This window comes from Pangasianodon hypophthalmus, chromosome 17, assembly GCF_027358585.1.
Source record: "Pangasianodon hypophthalmus isolate fPanHyp1 chromosome 17, fPanHyp1.pri, whole genome shotgun sequence".
In the NCBI taxonomy this organism is placed as follows: domain Eukaryota; kingdom Metazoa; phylum Chordata; class Actinopteri; order Siluriformes; family Pangasiidae; genus Pangasianodon; species Pangasianodon hypophthalmus.
This window is the reverse complement of record NC_069726.1, coordinates 4,934,784-4,959,076: the sequence shown is the minus strand read 5'-3', so window position 1 is coordinate 4,959,076 and position 24,293 is coordinate 4,934,784. Positions and strand designations below refer to the sequence as shown.

General features: G+C 39.5%; 1 protein-coding gene and 1 long non-coding RNA gene across 3 annotated transcripts in view; one reads left to right on the top strand and one right to left on the bottom strand.

Annotated features, from left to right (window-relative positions):
- LOC117599362 (uncharacterized) overlaps positions 1 to 24,293 on the top strand; it is a 62,072-nt gene that overhangs the window by 4,053 nt on the left and 33,726 nt on the right. The gene's annotated exons all lie outside the window — the stretch shown is intronic.
- glis3 (GLIS family zinc finger 3) lies at positions 633 to 22,771 on the bottom strand. 2 transcript variants are annotated; one of them, XM_053241155.1, is made up of 11 exons: positions 22,485 to 22,771; positions 20,844 to 21,246; positions 19,461 to 19,638; positions 18,133 to 19,300; positions 10,987 to 11,148; positions 10,778 to 10,888; positions 6,635 to 6,767; positions 6,446 to 6,551; positions 3,346 to 3,494; positions 2,630 to 2,809; positions 633 to 2,516 (listed from the first exon to the last, which is right to left on the bottom strand). In XM_053241155.1, the coding sequence occupies exons 2-11, from the start codon at positions 21,193 to 21,195 to the stop codon at positions 2,506 to 2,508; spliced, it is 2,550 nt and encodes an 849-aa protein (XP_053097130.1). In that variant the 5' UTR covers positions 21,196 to 21,246; positions 22,485 to 22,771; the 3' UTR covers positions 633 to 2,505. The 2 variants fall into 2 exon arrangements, with proteins under 2 accessions (XP_053097130.1, XP_026799631.3); XM_026943830.3 differs by having other exon boundaries at positions 633 to 2,530; positions 22,485 to 22,768.

The following is a 24,293-nucleotide window of genomic DNA, read 5'->3' as shown; positions in this document are numbered from 1 at the left end:
TTTTATAATGCATTTTAGAAAAACAATAGTAGTATTATGGTTACGGTTGCATTGATCAGATACTGAGTACTGCCCTTTTTTTTTTTGGAAATTGTGTGACACTGTGACTGAAACAGCGCATACCATGCAAATGAACACAGGACATAAATTTATCTTAATGTCTGCCGCCACTGTGACTCTGGTGTTTTGCATAATTTGGCATAATGTGGCAACATACACTCCTGGGCAGAAAAAAAAAAAGTGGCCCTTGATGAGCTGCATCAGGTTTCACAGATAACTAAATAATGACTAATCATTTAATAATTAAAAAAAAACAAAAAAAAACATCCCAGACGTTATTCTTGGAAATTTTTATACACCATGTGTTATGTGTTAGTTTGAATTTTACATCAAACATTTTAATCATTTTCATGATTTTACCTTTGCATACAAGAAAACTATAGAAGTGAACTTCCCTGTTTCTAGCTTTTTCCCTAAACAGTTCAGTGCGGCAAACGTAAATGAGAAAATGGTGGTACAGGAGCTCTCAGGAGTGCATTTGTTTTATTCCCAGGAGTGTACACACACACACACACACACACACACACACACACACACACACACACACACAGATGACACATTCACGGTAGACCTATGGTTTGTAGTCTTGAATAGATTTTAATTTGTGATACTGGAACAGGCTGAATAATTGCTGAATACATATACAGTATGTTACTAACATGTAATTGCATGAGCTACAAATGTTAACAAAAGTAAGATAAACATGTGAGATAGTAGACGTTCTCAGTATTATAATCACAATCAGAATTTTTTTTTTTTTTTTTTTTTTTGATGGAAGGTTTGCTGAGGCAAGATCAAATTTATTGTAGACTAGAAGGCAATGGCTATTCATGATGGATTTGTGCTTTTTGTGCATGGATAAAGACAGAACTATGAAGCAGTCATGTGAAGAACTCTAAAGACCCATCATCATCATCATCATCACCATCATTATCAAAAACTGCTATATAACCCAGCAACTACTGATTGAATTTGTTTCAAGCAGTTCTTGTTGACAAGAATCACAAAAAAGTATCTACTTCCTGTGATATTGTTGTACAGAAGTACTTAAGGAAAATTAATTTATTTTTTTACCCCATGTCCTAACATCAAGGTTGAATCAGTTCTTCACAAACATCTGATATGATTTGAAATCAACTTCTGGTCACTAGCACAGAATAACAAGCGGACCATTTGGCTCATAATAAGGTGTGCAAGTGAATGGTGTGATGTGAAAATTACCCAACTATATTACCCTTCAGCAAAACAAGACCTCACAAGACACAGTTGTGCACCCGCGTTCTTGATGATTACACATTTAAATGCTTTCTTTTATCCCAGATGCAACCGATATACCACACTATGAGCCAAGATAATGGAGGTTTTGACTCTAATGCTACTGGTTATGCAAAACATTGTAATTAGAGCTTTTAGACGCAATTTCATTTTGTCACCGTTGACGTTTGCATTTATGGGTTTCTCAGTGTAGTTTAGCTGAACCACATGCCCTTAACCTCTTTTTTCTAGTGTTTGAGAAAGAACAAACAGTACTGGTAATGTCATGATTGTAGCTTTAAAGAAACAGACTAGTGATGTTTAAAGCCTTCATTACGTACTTGATTAGTTCTTAATGTGACAGATCATCTCTGAGACACTTTTGTTATTTATATATATATTTCCATACAAGGAATACCTTATTTTTCGAAGATAATTAGATTAATCTTACGTTCAAATGAGGTCATGTTTACCAGGTTTTTAAACAGTCTGCTCCTGTGGTATTCATGATTAAACATTTCCATCTTCTGCGAGCAACCCATGGCACTTCAGTTAGCGGTTGATGCTAAATGTAATTAGTGTAATTTTAGTCACTGAGAAGCCTCTTCTCATTAATTTACCAAAAAAGCTGAGTGAAATGTTGATATTCCAAAATGTATTGTCTAGTTTTTATGGTCATTACCCTTTCTGTTGTTAGTATAAAAGACTTCATTTCTACATGCTAACTAGCTATGCGTCTAGTCTCAGTGAACAGCTAGCTTTAGCTTGGTGCCCATGTTTTCTAGTGTTCTCACACAGCGTGTGTATTGTGTTCGCCTTCCTGTGTCAAAATCACAAATAAGGTTTTACAGGACTGAGAATTGAGATTAAAAAATAACAATTTCAAAAGTTGCAACGTATAAAAACTTAGCAATATGAAAAAAAAAAAAAAAATCCAGAACAGAAGCCTGTAATTCACTTAATTCAGTTATGAGTGTTCTGATACATTCATTTATTTTTTTTTGTTCATTTTTGATCCCATGACTCAAAGACTACAAAAAGGTCAGTAATAAATCATCAGTATAGTTATATGTATGATGAAAGCTGGCCGTCTTTCACCTCTCCGTGTAGACGCATGAGCCCCGGCTTGGTGCACGTATGTGAAGGTAGTTATCGTCTGACACTGAATGCTCCTGCTCACCTAAAGAATCCTCAGATCTGCCCTGTGGATCAAACTCTGGAGTCACAAACATATAGGTCATTAAGATGAATGGAATATTATGTATGATATGGTCCGTTTGTGTGACTGTATGATTATACGCAAATGACTGCACACCTGCGATGCTCGACAGAGCTTGGTGGATCAGCTGAGGTTCCTGTTGAGCTGTGCCTGAGGAACCCAGACTGTCCTCGAACACAGGGACCTGCATCATGGAACAGGCAGAGATCTGCTTTCCTGTCTGCGGCGACTCGGCGTATGAAGGCGAGCACACCGTCTGGGCATGACCCGGGAAACCTGAGGAGTGTTGTGACACACACAAACACACAATAGGTTTTGGAGCTGAAAGCTGTTCTTTAAACAGCTCATTATAATTTATCTAACCACTGCTGTGCCATGCCTCTCAAATCAGGACAAGCGTGGCGTGGAATTCGATCAGATTATTTCCTTTGAGCTTGGAAAACATTAGGAGCCACCCTAGCCAACACAAGATAAGGTCTGCATCAGACAGACCTATTTTTGACTTTGCCTAACAGACTGCCATCTGTTGCTCCTGAAATGGAAGCATGAATTCATGAATCATTCAGCTGGACTTTTTCGGCCTGGTCATAAAAAATCAATATGCATCGGGAATGCTGTCTTGAATATGGATTTGGTTTTGTCTCAGTGCAAACTCCCTACGGTTACTGAGACTCTATGTTGAAAAATATTAGCAATCTGAATGAATATTCTTTTTTAAAAAAAATACCATTTTTGGCAATAAGATAAGATCCAGGTTAAGCCTGGCGTATAAAAGAAATATTACAAGAAATTGACATAGACTATGAACTTACCGTCCTGAGGAGGAGGGAGGGATGCGGAGGTGTGCTCCGGGTATCCTGGAAGTCTGTTGTTTTTTTGTGCTGCCACCATGTGGTGGTGCGAATGAGGAACTGAAGGTGTGGCCTGGTGGGTCGGGTGCTGTGCCACAGAAGCATCAAACCTAAAAAAAAATGATATGAATTAATTTTATACCACTTTTGAAATCTTGAATCTGATTGGTCTGACAGAAGCTCTGAAAGAAGTACCGGCTGTAATTCAAATGAAAGGTTTCTATTATTAATGTCCTATTCTGATACGTTTTCATTTCTATAGTAAATACTACTTCTTATATTACAGAAGAAAATTTTTCCGAAACGACTATTTAACATTTATGGAAGGAGTTTCCAGTGTCAGCACTTTGTAACGATCAGTACGTTTTCCACCACAGGAGAGTCTTCAGGACGATGGAGTTTGCAAGTGACAGAAAAACAACAACTGTTTACAGCTGTTATGACATGAGTGTTAACAGGAGCTAACTTTTTTGTCGACGTTCCACAACATTAAATGCAACCATAAACGGATAAAAAGTATCGTGTCGTTCTTTAATAAATAAAAAGAACACAATAGCTGGCAAATTGCTGTTGTCTAAAACACTTCAGGATGTGGTGTTATAGGAAAATGATCTGCATCACACCAGCCCGTCATTGATTATTTTCCTATAACAGCACACCCTGTTGTGTTTTTATTCTTTTATATTCATACCACAGCAATTGGTCAAGGATTACAACTTCTCTTTAATTAAAGAATGACGCATCATACTAAATGCTTCATGAATTACTCTTAGAAAGTTTTAAGATTGTTAATATTACAGAGAAAAAATTATGCTGGAGGGAACTGATTTTCAAGATCTTTTTTTTTTTTTTTTTTTTTCGGGCTACCTACGAGTATCTCTGTGTAACAGCATCAGAACTATGGAATTAGATCTGAACTAATAGAGGATAGCGGGCAAGAAAGAACCACAAGAATTTTACAACTGATTTAACACAGAGTGGCAGTTACACCAATCTGCTTGCCTCATCCCATTTTTCCCGATTGTTTGAATTAGTGAATTTCGGCTTCCCTCTGGTTAATGGCTATAGCTTCAATCAAAGCAGAGACTTAAGACCAATGAGGCAGAGGACAATTTGCTCTTACTAGCTGATTCTCTTTTGAGTTGCACATTGCATGGCGCACATACCGCTGGTAGAGCAACAATCGCAGGCCGAGCGTAACCATGAGCATCTGGCCCTAGTAATGTCGCAGCGGTTCCCTCTCATTGCTTTTGAATTGCAGCACTGAAGAAATAGATCTCTATGGACCGGCTGTCTAACAGCGTCGCTGGCAATCCTAAATTGTAAACTTCATAACAAAAACTCTTTGCCATAGTAGTAGCGGATGACTCACAAAACCCCGGCTGGTGTCTTTCACAGGGCAGAAAAATGGCACTTTATTTTGATCAGATTATTCCAACTATGAGCTTGCTGCCATAAAGCCATGACAACCAATGACCAAGGACTTTGTTGCAGATCAGAGAGAAAGAGAAAGATTGTTGGGGCATTTCAAACTGTCATAGCAACCTGCTTTGCCAAGGTGAACACAAGAAGAATGCAAACTAAATAACAATTCTGTCCGTGGCAGGTTCCTTCATTGAGAGTGGACCAAAACATAGTATTGGGGAGGGGCAGGGGGGAAAAACATACCGCACTGATGAGAAAGGAGAGGATTATGTGAACCAATTCATCACCCTTTGCAAAGAGGCACAGACACAATTGTATAGAAATAATGCCAGCTTAATGTGGCGACTAAAATTTCTGTGTCTGCTCTAATCTACTGAGCGAATAAAAATGTACCTGATGTGATTTAGCATGTGCAGACGCTTTCTTTTTCATTTTTCTTTCTTTTAGTTCTTTCATTCTCCAAGGCAGCGAGCGGTTTTAAGCCCAGCTGGAATCTTTAGGGGGAACGCGACTTCTGTGGTTCAGAGTACTCATTTTAAAACCCTCATTATTGTTCATTTGCTATAATGGCCACTGTGAATGGAAATGTTCTGCTTCTCCTGTTGGAGACAAGTGAGTGAACAAATTAATGAATTTTTGGGCAGAATTCAAAGCCATTACACATTGTTTCATTTGACTTTGACAAATTTGTGGCCTCATTAGAGTGTTAATTTTAAGTGGCAGCCTTTATTAGTTATAGTTCAGGTTCTTTTGCTACTAAATTTCCATTTCGGTCACAGTTTCCTGTCAGCAAATATGTTTGTGATTTATAGAGAGAGTTCATCCCTGTAACAATGAATGGACGGTCATTATTAGAGTTAAGTATGCTATAACTACAGTATGCCAGCAAGGCCGGGATTAAACTACATGAACTGCAAATGAATTGGACATGAAAGTGGGTGTATTTAAAAACTAGTGTTGCATTCGGGTTAAAGAATTACTTACGCTCACCAGACACTTTAATAGGAACACCAGAACGCCTGCTCATTCATGCATGCATCAATTGATTGGATAAGTGCATGAATGAGCAGGTGTTTCTATTAAAGCGGTCAGTAAGTGTATAACAGCTATAAATGCAGCCATTGTCATGTTACAGAGAAACTGGAAAAGTCCTCCGTCCTAAACAATTTTGTGATGGAAACACTGGAGACGCTGTACATTAAGGAAAACTTAACCATATCAGCAATTGTATCTCTTTGTTAAATAATGACATGTTCTTTTTTTTTTTAACGTGTTTATTATTAGTCTTGGGTTATCATACTGTCCATCATACAAGTCTCTGTGAATGAGTGCTACAGAAACCGATTGGACGTATTCAAATAAGCGCATTAATATAAACCTGTGATTTGAATACTATCTATACTACTATCAGAGCTGCTGTTTTGAAAATTAATCAACACCTTCCAACCAATCAGATTCAAGAATCCAACAGAAACGTCATTTGTCCATAAAAGCCATCGCAGAATATTTTAAACGAAAAAATATTACGTCTATGCGTATTTTTACTTGTGAATAATGAACATTTGTGCAGTTTACAAAAAATAGACGCAATGCAGAAAAAAGAACGTTTGACATTTCCGTTAGTATGATGAAGTACCTGCTGTTAGTTGGAGGTAGTGCAGACAATGGGACATGAGAGCCACAGGCGGAATGCGGAACCTGACCAGGAGTCATTTGGCTGGACTGGTCGAGGGAAAACACACCTAGCAAATAACACACTCAAATAACACACTCAAATTCCCTGGTGCACATTTAAAATGTCTCATTGCAAGCAGAAATGTTGTACCTGTGTACATGTCAGCAGGAAGAGATGGAGAATGGCTCTCTATCAGCTCCAGAGGTGACAGGTTGTGCTGCAGAGGCTGGATAGTTAAACATTCAGAAAGTCCATCCTGGTAGATCTCAGTGCTGGCTCTCAGCTGTTATATAGAAAAGAGAATCTAATTATATACTACGTAATGTGTCTGAAATCTTAAATTCCAGATGGACTTTTTATGCATTATACATTTTCCACAGGAGAGAAAATGTTAATAATGATGACCTAAGAGCTAATTCTTTCTTAACATATAACAGAGCTGAGCTGTAGGAGTTCAAGAACCTGATCTACTCCCAATTCCATAATTCTGGATTAGAAGAGGAAATGACACAAAGGTGTTATTAGGTTAGATTTTCCAGTAAAAGTCTGAGCACAGAGAGGCTTCAGAAATTTAAACCAGGCAGGAGAAGGTTGGACAGCGATCTAATATGCAAAACTATACAGGTGGTGGTGGTCTGAGAAAATCCATTGGATGTTGCTGTGCAAACAGCCAAAAAAATAAAAAGCGGTTTTGGTTTTTCAGCTTAACACCTAATTTGACATTTCGACTTAAATATATTTGACATGGAAATGGTTTTATTTAAATCCTGTCTAGGCTGTCTTCCTGCAAATACCATGTCGTGGACGAAGCCAGTTTAATAACCGTGGTGGTAAAAACAGTCAGTCAACCTAGGTAGCTAGGTACCTTTCACGAAAAGGATGTAAGCCTAATTAATTCAGTTTGTAATCAGATACAGGTTGTCAAAATGTCTGCCGCAGTCAGAAAGCCATCTTTAAATGTTCTTTTAATTTTCTCCCTTTTCACTTTTAAATGGACTTTACAATGCTAGAGCTTTGCATGTTTTGGAGATACATGCAAAAGAGAAACATACCTCAATTCAGGAAAGCCTGTTTTTTTTTTTAACCCTCCTGTTGTGTTCCGGTCAAATCTGACCGATTTACAAATTTCCTCTCTAAAAAAGTGCAGTAAATTTCATCTGTTTGTCATGAGGTTCCATGACTTTGTTCACACATGGCATTTGAACACATAAAATAAATTTGAAATATTTTTATAAAAATTTGTGTGTTTTATGGAACTTGCATACACCCATGATGGAAATGAATGGGTAAGACTACAATTAGTGTATAAAACAGAGTTCAAGCACATTTCTACACTCTTACCACACCTCAACATACACACACACACACACGCACATCACTGTAGATGAGTGTCTAGTCGGTTTTAGGGGACGGTGCCCATTCAAGCAATATATGCCAAACAAACCATCTAAGTATGGTATAAAGATATGGGCAGCATGTGATGCGAAGACAAGTTATGCCTGGAACATGCAAGTGTACACAGGCAAACCGGCTGATGGTATTCCTGAGAAAAATCAGGGGAAGAGGGTGGTCCTAGAAATGACAGCAGGGCTACAAGGACACAACATTACCTGTGATATTTTTTTCACCAGCTATGCCCTGGGTCAGGAGCTGCTCCAAAAAAAACTGACCATGGTCGGAACAATAAGAAAAAACCAAAAACAAAACAAGCTTGAGTTGCCTCCCACTTTTCTGACAAGATCAATCCAGGCTGGAAGGAGGGCAAAAACTACAAGAGGAGACTGTTCCTTGAAGAAGTTGGAAAAAGCATGGTGGAGCCCCTCATTCAAGGGTGCCGACACCTTCCACGAACGCCATCCTCTGCTGCATGGGTGAGAGACATGCAAGCAAAAGCAGCAACATCCACGCCAACCAGAGAAGGAGGAGGCAAAAGAAAGAGGTGCCAACTGTGTGCACCAAGAGATAAAAAAAAAACAAGCTTTGTGTGCCACAGATGTGGTGTATATATTTGCAAAGAACATGCAGTGACCTCAGTATATTGCCCAACATGCTAATGAGAGGACAAAACTGAGGAACATTGGGATGACACTATGGCGCTGTCTTTTTAGAGCTACATGAGAAAATTGTAAATGTGTTCATACAGTGTATGGTTCAAGCATTACTTTTGTAATATAGTTAAGTTTTCCCTGTGTTCATTTGGGCTTTTGTTTTCAATAAATAAATCATACCGGTCAGTTTTGACCAGGAACACAAAAGTTGATAAAAAGTTGATAAAAAGATCTAATACAACATTAGGTGATAATATATGTATTATTGTGGATTTATAATGGAATGAAATGATCCCGGTCAAAAATGACCGGGAACACTATGAGTGTTAGCCGAAACGAACACAACAGGAGGGTTAAACTATATATAGTAAAAAAATGTCCATATTTCATCATATGAAGGGATTTTTCCCCAGACTGCCATAAATATTGCTTATTTTTGATAGTACCATCATTTAATGGTAGATATTCCTCCAACAGGAGAAAGCAGGAGGGATTTTCATTTTCAGACGATTTCATACAAATTAAGCCATAAAACAAAGTATGAGCACTAACCCCGCCCCTAATCCTCCTAATCCTAGCCTTAACCTTTTGGGTTTTTTTTTCATATAGCTTGAATGGTACGAATTATTACAGATGATACAAAGGTGTTATTCAATTTGTTTTTCCAGTAAAATTTATAGAGCATAGAGTCTCAAAATGGATGAAAAGAAATTGTATATTGTAGATTTCATACGGTGACCTTTGAAAAGTCAATTTTTGTTGATTCTTTTATTATGAACATGAACTCGTGGGAAATTCGGACAAATTTGGATAAGCAAAGTTGTATTTCGTTCGACTACATGCACAGTAAGCCGCAACGAAAGCTACAACGCTAACCCCATTTTTATGCGGATTGTTACAAATGGCGCAAAGGTGTTGTTCAGTTTGTTTTTCCAGTAAAATTTCGAGATCATAAAGTCTTCAGATCTAAAATAGGTACGGTAAGTTGGGATGTGATAAATTGCATAGATAGGAAAAATAGTGCTAATCTGTATCTTTAACCTTTAAGGGTTGTACCATTAATATGTACCTTCACATGGAAATATAGATATAGTGTACCTTTATAAATGATGTAAGACACATAATGGACCGTGATTCATTTTTAGAGTAAAGCTTTAAAGGTACATTACATGTATATGCATATTAAAGGTACAAAAGGTGGACAGTTGATGGTAACACCCCAGCGATAAGGAAAGCTAGAGTTTTTTTTTTTTAAGTGTATCCGAATTTTAATGGTAGATATTTCGCTGATAAGAGAAAAATGAAAGTCATCCAATGTTGGTGATCTTCCTTTACTAGAGAGAGCAGGCATGGCTGTACATTTTCATTCCAGTAGCGGCGACGTGCGTTTCCACTTATTTACTTAACTGATCTTGGTCTTCAAAAATGTATTACTCCAGTGTGATTCCTGTTTGGTTGGAATGAAAATCCATATCAGCTCTTTGCAGATAATATTGAAGATGCCTGGTTTACAGCCTTAAGCAATAAATAGAAGGATCAAGGATATATTAATGCTCAAATATCTAATGTAGTGAGGGTTTTGGGGAATAGATAGTGTTTGGCTTGCTTGAAGCCTGATGCTTCTCTCTATACAGGTGAGCATTATTTTGACGCTGAGGAACAACTGCCTACGTTGGACTTTAATACTTAATAAGATTGATTTTATGACTTAAACTAATAAACTGCATGAATTCATAAACCCTATTTTAGACATTATCTTTTTGAGCATAGATTACAACAAATCTCTATGAACAGTTTGACATTTGGCATCGCACACACGCTAGAATTAATGCGGGCTATTTCAAGCACGTCACTGACATTATCTGCAGAAAACATATGCTACAGAAGAAAAAAAAAAATAATGAAAAAAATCTCTCCTTGTTTTCTCTTCCAGTCCAAAAGCAGCATACCCTAAGTAGCCGTATCTATGGTGATGCCATTTGTTTTTCCTTTCCGTGATAATGAGCACAGCTCCTACACGAGTTCGAAGTCTGCCCTTGCAAACGGTTGTTATGTATCATAAGCATATGATGGCATATTAAAAGAAAAGCATGTAGACAGAATGGAAAAGCACATTACCTAAAGATTATTTAGGAACGACCAACAATTTACTTTAGATTTAATTTGTTTGAAATTCTGTCCAGATTGACATATAAGATTAGCAAGTGCAGCACCGGTGTGATATTCCCCTAGTGTCTTTTCTCACCTTCTTCCTAGCCTGCTGCTCCTTGGTGGAGTGTGATTTGATGTGCTTTCGCAAAGAGCTGGGATCGGTGTAACGTTTTTGGCAGCCTTGAATCTGACACGCGTAAGGTTTCTGAAACACACAGGTAGCAGGTGCTGTAATTCAGGAGTGCACCTGCACCACCTTTGGACATTAGTGTGCTCAATTCTGTATTTCGAGTGCAGACTCACTGTGTCAACATGCGTGCGCTGGTGCTTGGCGCGATCGCTGGAGTTGCTGAAGGCTTTCTGACAGCCGGGGTGCTGACACGTGTACGGTTTCTCTCCTGTGTGGCTCCGTAGGTGGATTTTGAGGTTCTCTAGGCGGGAGAATGCCTTCTGACAGCCTTCAAACTGGCAAAAAAAAAAAAAAAAAACAGAGGAGAAGAGAGAGATCATTTGAAATGTTCACGTCATAGCTTCTTGTACAGAACAGGCACTTGACCTAAGGACCAACCAGTGTTGTCTCCACATGCTTCAACCAGGAGGGGTCAGTATTTTACTGTTCAAATCAATTAACTGTCTATCTGTGACTCTTGTTGCTGAGTTCATTACTCACTTCCCACAGATCTACAACTCTGACACTGAAGTCATTTTCTAGTCCATTGTTGCATAAAGAACACTGTTTATCATTAATGCAAGTGACTCATTAGTGACCAAGTTTTGATTTTCCCTCATAAAAAAATCCCACAGTATTAGCTCTATTTTGCAGTGAGCTCACCCTTAAGGTATGCAAAGCCTCTGCTCTTTGTCCTCTCCATGGTCAAGTCTGGAATGTCTATTAACTTGGCTAAGAGTGCATAAAAGCTATTGAGAACTGATGACCTTGTTTAGATTTGCAATGGAAACAGAACCGGCTATTATTACGTGACATCTAATTGTGTGCACTAGCACAATTAGGATGGCTGAGATTCTTTCTCACGCATTCATTACACGTTCATTGCTTGCTTGGACTTTGATCCCTTGTCAAATATTCTTGATTTCCTGTTTTTATAAGGCAAGAATGCTGGCTAAATATAAATAAGTATTCTGGAGTGTGAGAGTACGCTGCAGCACAAATGGCTGTGATCAGTGGTGAAATGAGAAAATTCAAATGATGGCATTAAATCCTTAATCCTCTTGGTGTGGACACAAATAACCTTGTCGTGATAGATACAATTTAGTTGATGTAATTGGGTTAGAAACCACAGTTTGACGTTTGGAGTCAATTTGGAAGGCTTAAACCATGATTAGACGAGAAACCGTCAATCCCATATGGCAATGTTGATTTCTATATAGCCATCTAGATTGCCAAATAGAAATCCTGAGACATGCACAGCAATATTTTCTGTAAATCTTAAATAATGGTGTGATTTAAAATATTGATAATGGCAATATGATATGATTTATCAGGGGGTTGCCATTTTTTTTAAACTGAAGGGAAACCTTCCACATCGCATTGCCCTTTCTCTTGAGTCTACAGATTTTTAAAGCAAAAACGACAGATGGGTGACAAATTACAGCAAAGGAATAAACAACATTAATGGCCTTAGTAAGGTGTTGGACCTCCACAAGCTGCCAAACCAGCTTCAATGCTCCTTGGTGTCAGTTCTACAAGTCTCTGAAGCTGTACTAGAGCAGTGAACAACGTAATTCCAAACGTTCTGTCTAACAAGTCGCTCCAGAATGTCCCATAGGTGTTCAACTCAGTTGAGATCTGGGGACTCTGAAGGCTTTAGCATAACAGCAAACCATTCAGTGAGCCCTCCTGCTCCACCTGGATGTGGGCGGAGTCATCTTGGAAGGGACCACCTCCATTAGGATGGAAATGTTTCATCATAGAATCACCATAGGATAGGTGATCGGTTGGAAGAACTTTGTATTGATTTGGAGTGACACCTCTCAAAGGGGACAAATGGACCCAAAGCATGATGGCAAAAATAAATGCCCCCTACAGCATAACAGAGCCACTATTATCATCCATCTATATCTTTCTGGAGAAATTACTCATTTTTGTGGGACCTCCTCCAAATGTGGGCCAGTAGAACTGGCCACCTTATACCCCAGTAGCTTTGTATAATCACCACTCCTGTACTCAATTATTAACCCTCATTTTCACTAAACTGTATTTCAAAAGAACAATCTCTTTATCCTGTTGTCCATAATTGTTGTTTTTTTTTTCCCCAAAGAAATGAAATGGCATCAAATTATAGCTGTGCAATAATTTTATTATTGGTGCTGTTGACACTAAATGATAACCAAGTAGCTTGTGCACATGGAAATTAAAGTGGGTACTACTACAACTTGGAAATTTTTTTTCAGCTTGGCCATTCCATTGTGGCTTCATTTAGATTGGCCTCTCATTACATGGTGTTTGTTTGAGAAGCCGAGTGCCTTGGACTGGGATTAAACACTTAGTCATCAAAGGAGCCAGGGGAAGGGAAGGCTGTGCTATTTCACAGTCCCTTCTTACAAATGGAGAGTAATTTTTCAAAGCACCAATAAAGGAAAATCCCACAACAATTATGCCTAAGGTCTACTTCTCAAGAACAACTGAGAACAGCTAATTGCCTTTAATGTGTGAGACTAAATGAATAAAATGTTTAAAAAAAAAAAAAAAGGAACATTTGAGGAAAGTACATTAAAGACAGTGCTCTTAGTCCTCTTCCTTGTTTCTTCCAAAGAGCCCTCAAAAGGTGCTGGAGAGAAATAATAGCACTGACATTTTTAATCACCGTTTACACTATAGGCTGCCCTACAAAATTTTGCCTAAGTGGAACACAAGGTGGGAGAAAATGACTCCAATCAGTCAGCATTCAGCTCAGCGCTACGGCCAAGAACAGATGCAACATCAAACAGGTGCACTCAGAGTAGCCTTTTGGGTTTATTTAATAAAGCTCTGGACTGTGCTGGCTCCTCTGAGAGACCGAAGGCCTGAAAAGACAGCAGCATGTCTCCTTAAAGCTGTAGTCAGTCAAAAAACTATGGCAGCCTGCCATGCGCTGCCACACACTGCCAGTGCCATCCCAATGCCAGCAGTCAGCCTGGTAACATCTCTCCCTCTCCTCCTTTTTCTACCTTAACAACAGCATTTTTCTCATTTTTTTTAAATCGCCATGGCAGTCTTTGGACAGTTTCAATTGTCGTGAATAATAAGATAATTGTAAGGTTGTTATAGGGTTGTTGATGAACAGCAGCTGTTCTTCAAATGATAGGTTTATATTGTTGTGTAAACTCTAAAGTTATTGTTTCTATAGTAACAACTAATTCACACGAACTCGTATGGCGGATGCTCCACGTAATCTGAGACTAAAAATAATTGGATGAAAAAAATGTTTGCTATTTAACAGAGAAACCCATCATGGTGAAGCTTTCTGTAAGGAGTTAGTGTCCAGCACTTTGTAACAGTCAGTAAGTTTTCCACCAAGACAACATCTTCACTTTCTTGCCCTTTCTAATTTCTCAGTAACGTGACAAGCTGACATTTTTTTGTTAACTTCAAGAGAGAAATAAAGGCTGGTCATGGAACAACTACTTATAGCTAAGTGATAAGAGGAACTAACTTAATAACATTACAGGTAACTATAAAAAGATAAAAAAGTATAATGCCATTCATTAATTAAAAAAAAAAGTAATTGTTGGGAATTTGATGTGGTATAAGAAGTCTATCTTTCTGGCACGTGATATAGGAAAATAATAAACTTCTGCTTGGTAACAGTAACTTCACGTGAGACCGCATCACACCACACCGCCACTGATTATTTCCCTTTAAGAGCATGCTTGTGTTTTATTCCCGACTATTACATTAAGCTCAGTTATTCAGAGGTGAAGTGTCTTGAATGGGGCTTAAAATTGGCAATATGAATGCTCTCATTTACATTTGGTTTAATGGACAACATGCACCATATTCACATGAACATAAAGGCACATCATTACAGAGAGAAAAAGGACAACGTTGCCTGTAGATGCCATCCACCTTCCCGCCATACAACTGTTTAAAGCCGCCAAAAGTTTCAATAGGTCACATGATCATCAGTGTATTCAGTACTTCATACAGGGCTTGAATTTCAAGTGTCTCAGAATGGAGCATTTGACTGCTTCACAACAAATCTTTTACAGTTAGAAATCTTGAGAAAAGCAAGATATCTTTCTTTCTTGTTCATGGTGAAGAAATAGGAGCTGAAGGTGACTAAAGACCGATTAAAAATCCACAAGGCACTCAGTATAAGAGTTCCTGGAAGATACAAACAACTTAAAAGTAATCCTTAAAGATCCTTGCTTTCTGCTATTTCTTTTGGACAGACCAGAGTTTCTCTCTGCTACTATGGAAACTCTGAACAGGAATACCTGCTCTTCGGGTACAAAACTCCAGCTGTCAGTTCTCCACTGAAGTCTATTGTCTGCCGCACTATAATTTCATAAAGGCTACAAGGAACAAATATAATAACGTGATATTTCTGCCGCGAAGGGAATGTATAATTTTACAACTTAAATACCACCTTCAAAGAAAGGAAGTTTCTTGTAGTTGTATTGGAAATGGCCAAGCCAAACTTCATTACATCTAATCGGGAGAATGTACCGGGTAGAACATTGGAAATACCTGGAAGTTGCGTCCATAGGAAAACGGTTAAAAACTTCGTCAGATGTAGCGACTGAAGACAAGTTGAAACATGCTTTGCCTACGTCCCTACAATTGTGTAGCGTAATATGATCTGTTTGATTATGATCCTAAAGCTCATATATCTGTTTGGTCATTCCTGTATGGTTTGTCTGTCACTCAGACTTCAGAGAATTGGCTTTACTATTCAGCACAGTTCCAACGTTTTAATAAGACATTCTGTAAAACAGTTGCACGTTGCCTATGACTATACTTAAATTCTCTTAGGTCCATGTGTTAGCTTATGCAGTTTTATAAGGAAATGGACTGGTAGGTTGTTCCAAGCATCCAAGCTCATAAACACTTCCAGAAGTCGCAGAATTATGGGTGCTTTGGAAGTCAAAAATATATTTAAAATATAGTTACTATGAATTGCATCTCCTACTCTCCTACTGTCTCCACTGAGCCCATTAGACGGAAAAAGAAAGCCAGAATCAGAAAAGAGCACAATCCTACTGGCTGACTGAAGCTGTATTTACTCTGTACAATTTTCAGCCTGATTTCGCTGTTGTAGACAAAAATCCTACGTCATTCTTTGGTCGTGAGTTGAGATTGGTACGCCTCAGAACATGCTCACTGGTGGCCAGTTTAGTGCCATTGCAACCAAAGACAGACAACGACAAACGACAATGACTGGCAGTGTCAGAAATTTATGATTAAGGTATAGGATGATAATGCGAAACTCAGGGGACAGCTACAAATACAGTATTGGCATTGATGGAACATAAACAAAACATGCTAATGGACAGAAAAAATGACCTTATTACATCAAGCCCACTCTGAAGAATGTTTCTGTTTATGCAAGCCAGTTTTCTCCAGGAGCCTGGATTGCGCCGATTGATGACTTAAACAGAACAGAGTAATTTTCTTTATCGCAAAGTCTATCGTTAGGGGCTCTTATTGTATAATTTATGGGGAACACATGCTCACGTGCAGTCCTGTTATAGAATTTGGCCAATATTTTACTGCAATCATCTCGTACAAGTGCGACAAGTAATTAAAAATGCTGAAATCGCACAGTGTAAAACCAGCTTACTGTATATTGATCGTTATAATGAGAGCTATAACCTCACCTTAAATTTGCGTAAGGCACAAAAGAATTAAAGTTTCTTCTTAATCAATTCTTGATAAACCCTGATCATGTCACCATGTGTGATGAAAACACCCGGGTTCGCAGCAAAAGAAACCTCACGGAAACTCGTACTCATGCCGTCTTAATTTGTAGTCACCTGGATGCGATAGCTTTATCATGGAGGCTCTTACAGACATTACAGACACCCTGAGAAACTAACACTGCTAAGTGATATTTGTAGGTGTTGTTCGGGTCGTTTTCCGAAGCTAATTATTTAATAAAACAATTTCACCGGCGTACACAGTGGTGGGAACAAAACCACTGCAGTGAACACAGAGAATATACATGATATTCGTTGTAAATCTTTGGAATTAATTGCTTCCCCATTCAGTGTTCTTGGAAATATATTGGTATTCACTGCCTTCAGACAAATTTAATACATAAGCCAACTTTACCCAAATGCTCATTAGTTTGCCAACCTATTTTATTTCTTGGTACAGTATGTGGGCTGTTTTTCTGGTTTCATGGGTACTGACAACAACGTCATTTAAAAGGCTTTTGAGGCCAACTAATGTGATGTACAAACTGTTATTAGTAATAACATATTTAACCTGTTGCCTTATTACTTACTGATTTTCTTATATAAATGTACCCATGTTGCAGTAGGTTTCTGAAACTTTTCAAGGTTGGCAGATATGAAATCTCGCTGAGATTTTCAGCGAGAACTGGCTGTGACCATGTATTTTTACCTCTTCGGTCTATAATTACGTGCTCGACAAAACCATTCAACTGTTCCAGGCTCCATGGCAACAGGAACAGTTTTAAGTAATGAGTAAGTGTTTGGAGTGAAAGGTCGACCATAGGTATGTGCACCATTAATGATTGCCGAGATCAGATGAGAAAAGGAATGGCTGTAGATCGCCACTTTACTAACCTGAACCTGTGGACTGTCACAGCAGGGACTGAGCTACAGGGTCAATTTCTTACCTCCAGAGTCTAGGCAAGCCTTTTACTAAAAGTGTGTGAGTAAGTAAGGCCACAGAGGTAACCTAGCACTAGCGCTGTACCTAACAGTCCATCTCAGGCTATGTCATGACCTCTGGAAGCCTCTTGACTGCTGACAGCTTATCCAGCTAAGAGAAGTTGCTAGCAGGAAGCAGACTGTTTTTTTGCCAGTGCTTAAGTGAAGGCCCTTTGTGCTTTTTTTAATAACGAAATAATAGCCAAAACTCCCTTGTCAGTTATCAGAGACTCTTAATAAGCTGATGACCAGAATTACAAGAGGAAAATACCTTCACAGTTGAAGCATCATCCTGCCTGAGCCCAGTAATCACAACACATCAAAGTGTACAATAGACTTTAAACTGCCATCTTAAATGATGTGGAGTGGCAGACTTTCATTTAAAGGAAAAGCCCCTTGAGATGCTTTGGCAGCCTTGATAAAATGGCACTATAAAGTACACTTTAAGTCAGATTTCTACACTCCTTTCCAAGAGACATTAAAGATGTATTTGCACGTGATATCTTTAGGATCTACGGCATGATGTACGCTAATGTGAATAATAGGAGAACCAGAATTGAACAAGCATTCCTCTATTACTCTACTAACACTCGGTTGTACTTCTCATACCGTACATCTGTTAGGTTTCTCCCCCGAATGTACCCGCATGTGGATTAGGAGTTTGTAACGAGCATTGAAAGGCTTGTGTCTGCGTGGACACCCTGCCCAGAAGCAGATGAAGTCCTCTCCTTTGCGCTGATCAATATGTACTTTCTCGATGTGCTTGACCAGCTCCTCTTGATGACTGTATGTGGCACTACAATCCAACCAACGGCAACAGTGTCCCCCATTAAAATCATCAAGCTCCCCCTCTTCCTCCTCTAACATTGGGCATAGAGCCAGGGGCAGAACACCAGGTTTGTCTGTAGGAGGCGTAGAGCATGCGTCTGTGGGATTGTGAGTGCACCCCAGGTGGCCACCTGGTAGTCGGTGTACATGGTGGGAGTGATAGGGTGGTGGAGGTCCCCTAGGTGGGCTTGGGGACCTAACAATGGCTGATATTTCAAATTGAAGGTGTGTAGTGCTTTCCAGACTGTTATGAGGAGCATTATCTCCTGCTGTAATGTTGCTTATCAGAATTTCCTGTCCTGGCAGAAGCTGATGCTCCACTACTAGATTAGTTCCTCCTATTTGGCTGTCATGTGCACCCTGTTCTTCTAACCTCTGCATGCAGAGACTCACTCTTTCAGTATGGTGATTGCTTGTTAAGGTCTGACCAAGAGTGGAACTGACTTTGGGACCAGGGTAACCAAAGCTGGGATTGGGGATACAGCTTCCCCGGACTCCCAAGAGATGCCCACATACGTCGGACTGTAGTGGTGAGGGAGTAGGCTGTGAGGCTGGAGAACTTTGGGAACCAATTATGTATGCCACCAAAGAGGTTGGTGATGTCCGAATAATGGAGTTTAAGTCAATGCCAATACCATCAGACAGAGGTGAGATGGAGAGGGCTCTTTTTTTGGAACGGCTGGATTGGCGGGGGCTGTTGATGTCTTCCTTAAACAGGTAAGCAGGAAGTGAAGTTGGATTGGAGCTACTGGTGGCTCCAGACATGGCAGTACCTGGTGGGAGGTTCAGAAGTTCTGGACCTTCAGCTGTCTGGCTAAAGCTGCTCTGCCTACCTAGTGGTGGCAGCACACGATAGCCATAGGGCCAGTCCAACTTGCTGCTGCGTATTGACTGGCTCTCTGCAATGCTGAGGGTGGTGGAAGCCAGGGACTCTCTGGACAACACAGACCTGTACCAGCACATTTACACAAGTGTGAGCTCTGTTCCTCAGTTACATTGATGACTGATCCAATTCAGTTCATAACCTGAATATGGTTTAACAAAAAAAAAGTGAATTTTTGCTACTTCTTTTGATATCTTGCATCCCTTGCCTTTTTGAACTAGTTTACCTGGCATCTGTGAAGGGCACAAAAAGGCCCAGAGAAGGAGGAGGGCAGTGCGAAGCAGAGGTTTGGATAGTGGACACTGGACTCACACTCTGTACAACCATAGCACTGCTTGTCACTTGCAGGTTTGATCTGCCATACTCGCCCAGCAGCTTTCTATTGGTCTCCAGTGAGTGAGAACCTGCGAACAACAGAGGATTTGTGTTTACTGCACAAGATACTAATTCTGGTCTTACTTTCTACAATATAAATGAGGTCTTTTCTGTCATCCCTGAGATTAATGATTAAGAATGCAGACTAATAGAGAACAAAAACAACCCAGTGGTTCTATGTAAGTTAATGTTAAACCTAATGCACCTTGAAAAAAATGCCACCATCATCTTTTAACAAACATAATCTTTCCTAAAGTCATAGATATGGCATTTAGTCAGTTCTTTAAACCTGCCTTAATCAAATTTACTGTACTAAAACTAAAAATATATCTCACAAGTCAGTAGTTCCATCCCTTATATTTTCACCCATAGAAAGTCTAAAAGAACAAAAGTGATCACATTTTCACCATTTCCCTTTTAAATAAATGTTACTGGAAGAATTATACACAACAGGATGGCTTTTTGATTCCTGTTAAAAAGAAACATGTACTCGTCAAATTCTTGTAGAGATTGCAAACACTTTCTGATCTGTTAATCAATAACCAATTTTCTTTCTCTCTTTTGCCTGAGAGAGAAAGAAAGACGGAAAGCATTCTGCTTGGTTACGTTCGGCACATAGTATTTTGAGAGGAAGACATTGGGCTATGGGATAATATTAAAGTGAAGTCAAATATATACTCAGTATGTAACTCAACAGTGCAATAGTTTTGAGAAGACAAGACTTTTTTTTCCACAGAGCTCAATACTTTCAGCATCTGTTTATTCCAAAAGTTATATACCGGTACATATATCAGAGCTTGTCAGCTACCTTGCTTGCTGGTGGCTGGTATTTATATTGTAAAATGGAACATATTGAGTGGCAAAGTTATGCTGTAAAAAAAAAATGATGAGGAAGTTGTATCTCTGTCCTGCATCTCTTGGGGACCATCAAGTCTCATGTTCCAGATCACTGGGCTGAGAAATGTGGAAACAGTGAGGAATCAGTGAAGGCAGAAAAATTTGCCTATTTTCTTTGAAACTAGACACTGCTGAATTATGAATGATATAAATTATGAACATCAGCTGTGATTTCAGTTGTTCCAATGTGGTAAGATATTTGATCATGGAAACACTTGAAAAGGTGGTTTTTCTTTCACAATCGATTTTTAATTTTTTTTAAAATTTTTTTTGCTTCAGTGTTGTGTGCATATATAAAATAAATATGCATGGCAGCATCAGTTTTTCAGTTTATTACCTTTGAAACCACTCTGTGAGCCATTTAATCTCACTGCATTGGAATTGCCAGGTGGGACAGGAAGTGAAGACACTTGTTGCCACGAAGATTGTGGGACGCTGAAGGTGCCATGATGCTTCCCATTGGTCAGCACTTGCCTGCGAAGGCTCAGAGTAGGTAGAAGCACCGTACTCCCAGGTGCCACAGCTCCGGTGCCCATTTCACTGCCAGGACATGGGGTTCTCTGATGAGAGGAAGAGTGGGAACTACCAGCATGCACTCGGATGTGAGGTACCTGCTGCCCAGTTATGGCACCCAGAGACTTTGGCATGCTGGTGGGAGAGACCACGAGGTTGCAGCCTTTCCCATTCATTTCCCTCAGTTCTTCTTCAGGCAAAGATACCAATGGGACAGAGGTGTCATACTGTGAAGACATGTCAATGTTGTCAGAATAGCAGCGATTGTAGAAAAATGGACATTATGCTGGTTGGCTTTTAAGATGCAGCGGATAGCATTTCAGTCTCTCAGCTTCAGGGACTCGGGTTTGATCCTGAGCTAGGGTTACTGTCTGTGCAGAGTTCTCCACATCTGCCTGGGTTTCCTCCAGGTTTTCTAGTTACCTCTCACCATCCAAAAACATACAGGAAGGTGGACTGGCTACACTAAATTGCCCCCACGTGTGAATGAGGCTGTAAATATGTGTGCACATAATGCGCTGCGATGAAATGTTAAAACATTCAAGTGTAAATTGAAGTTGTATTCCTGCCTCATGTAAAGTGTTCCCAGGAAAGGATGATCTTAATGAATGAATGAAATATGTCTGGTTTTCTATAATCACATCAATATGTACATGCATACTATCAATATTTACATCATGGAAAGTAACATTTTATTATCAAGATTTCATTCATTCATTTTCAGTAACTGTTTTATCCTGGTCAGGCTTGCGATGGATCTGGAGCCAATCCTGGGAAAGAATGCATGGGCGCCAGGCAGGAAAACACCTGGATAGGACAGCAATCTATCACAGGGCGCGATGCCCACACTCGGATCTTTTTCAGAGAAGTGAAAAAAACCAGTGAACCCTAAGGAAATGTACGCAGACATGGGGAAAACATGCAATACTCCACACAGACAGTAACCCGAGCTCAGGATCGAAACTGTGACGCAGCAACACTACCCACTGTGCCACCTTGCCACCTGGAATCAAAACTGACTTATTTTGATTTATGAGTTTCCTACATTTTCTGTTTTGATTCATGTATTCAGGAATTCCACTCCTGATTTCTTCATGTGAATTGAACTGAATAGCATTTCATGTATAAATGTTCCAAAATACTACCTTACTAATTAGTAGGTTAGGATAAAGTAGTGCACAATTAGCAGTAGGAGTATTTGGTCATACTTTTTCAGTATGCGTTTTGGAGAATGTCTGCTGTAAAACAGTCTACATTCTCTCTCTCTCTCTCTCTCTCTCTCTCTTTTTTCCAATTAATGATTGTTATTTTGTTTAGCTTAAGTTCCCGACAATACAAAAAAAATCTACATTAATATTCATGATATCATAAAGATATGCAAGACACTACACATGCATGCATGTGTGATGTATTTATTTACAGTATGACAGGACATTTCAGTGTACACTTTGCAAAAGCGTCTCACCTGTGAAAGTCTTCAGGAAGTCTGGAGCTGGACTTTCTCAACTGACAGCGCGTGAGAGAACATCATGAATCATATTTCTCTCGTCTACAGTCACGTGCGCCGGTTATTGGAGTTCTGTCGCGTCTTTAGAGACAAACGATAGAAAAGAAAAAGTGGAAAGAAAAAAAGTTATGGCGCTGTTTTATCGCTCTGATGAAGGCTGTGCGTAATGAAACATTAAGCTGTGTGTGTGTGTGTGTGTGTCTGGGTCTGGGCAGGAGCGCGCGCCGTTGCCAGGGGCGGGTAAAGAGTTCAGTGGTTCAGCTCCAGTCACTCTTTACACTTTACACACTTTTACTCTCACTGCTTCTCACAACTTTACATAACTCTCAATGACATGCTTCCTTTTTTAATCCAGTAACCCACAATACTTTTTTTTTTTCTTTTTTTCTTTTCATTGCATACCTGACCTTTATGTGGGCTCTAAAATAAATTCTACACTATAACTGGAAACCAAGCAAACAGCTATAGTCTAGTGTTTTACTTCTTATTTTGAAGTATGCCATTTTTATTATTCCCATCTTAGTTGTTGAGGTTGATTCTGCTTGCTTGCTGAAATGTATTGATTTATTTATTTATTCATGTTCATGTTCAGCTGTGGTCAGGGCTGGGGTGGATCCCGAGCCGATCCCGGGATCACTGGGCGCAATGTGGGAGAATTTACCAACCCGCTTACCTGCATGTTTTTTTGGAACAGTGGGAGGAAACCAGAGAACCCAGAAGAAACTGTGCCAATGTGTCCACCCTTATGTGTTTATTCATGTAATAATTTTATTTATTCTCTGCTTTTTATTTTATAGTTTGAGATTTTATTATTTTTATCTCAGTTATTGAGTTTGTAATTCTGCTTGTTTTTTTTAAAAGATTTATTTATTATAGCCCACATTTACCTTTTCTTATTTTATTCAATATTTTATTTGTAGTTATTATGTCTTTATTATTTATTGTCTGAGTTTATATATATCTATTCATTTTCTGTGCCGCTTATCCTACACACGGTCACAGGGAGTTTATCCCAGAGGACTCAGGGCACAAGGCGAGGTGCCAACCCATCACAGGGCACAGTCGCACACACACCCATTCACACACTATGGACAATTTAGAGATGTGAAACTTTGGACTGAGGGAGGAAACCCCCGAAGCACGGCGAGAACATGCAAGCTCCACGCACACAGAGCAGAGGTGGGAATCGAACCCCCAGCCCCAGAGGTGCAAGGCAAACCTGCCAACTAAGCTACTGTGCCATATATACACTGTGATTATATATACCCATATATATATGGTAAAATGTTTGTGTACACCTGATCATCACACTGACACATGAGCCTTCCCCAAACTGTTGCCACAAAGTTAGAAGCACACAATTGTATAGGATGTCTTTATGTGCAATGGCATTACAATTTCCCTTCACTGGAACTAAGAGTTCCAAACCTGTTCCAGCATGACAATGCCCCTGTGCACAAAGTGAGCTCCATGAAGACGTGATTTGCCAAGGTTGGAGTGGCAGAACTTGAGTTTCCTACACAAAGCCCTGACCTCAACCCCACTGAACACCTTTGGGACGAACTGGAACACCGACTGCACCCCAGACCTCCTCACCCAACATCAGTGCCTGACCTCACTGATGCTTTAATGGCTGAATGAGCACAAAATCCCCACTGCCAAGCTTCAAAATCTAGTGGAAAGCCTTCCCAGATGAGTGGAGATCATTATAACAGCAAAATGGGAGTAAATCTGGAATGGGATGTTCAAAAAGCACATATGGGTGAT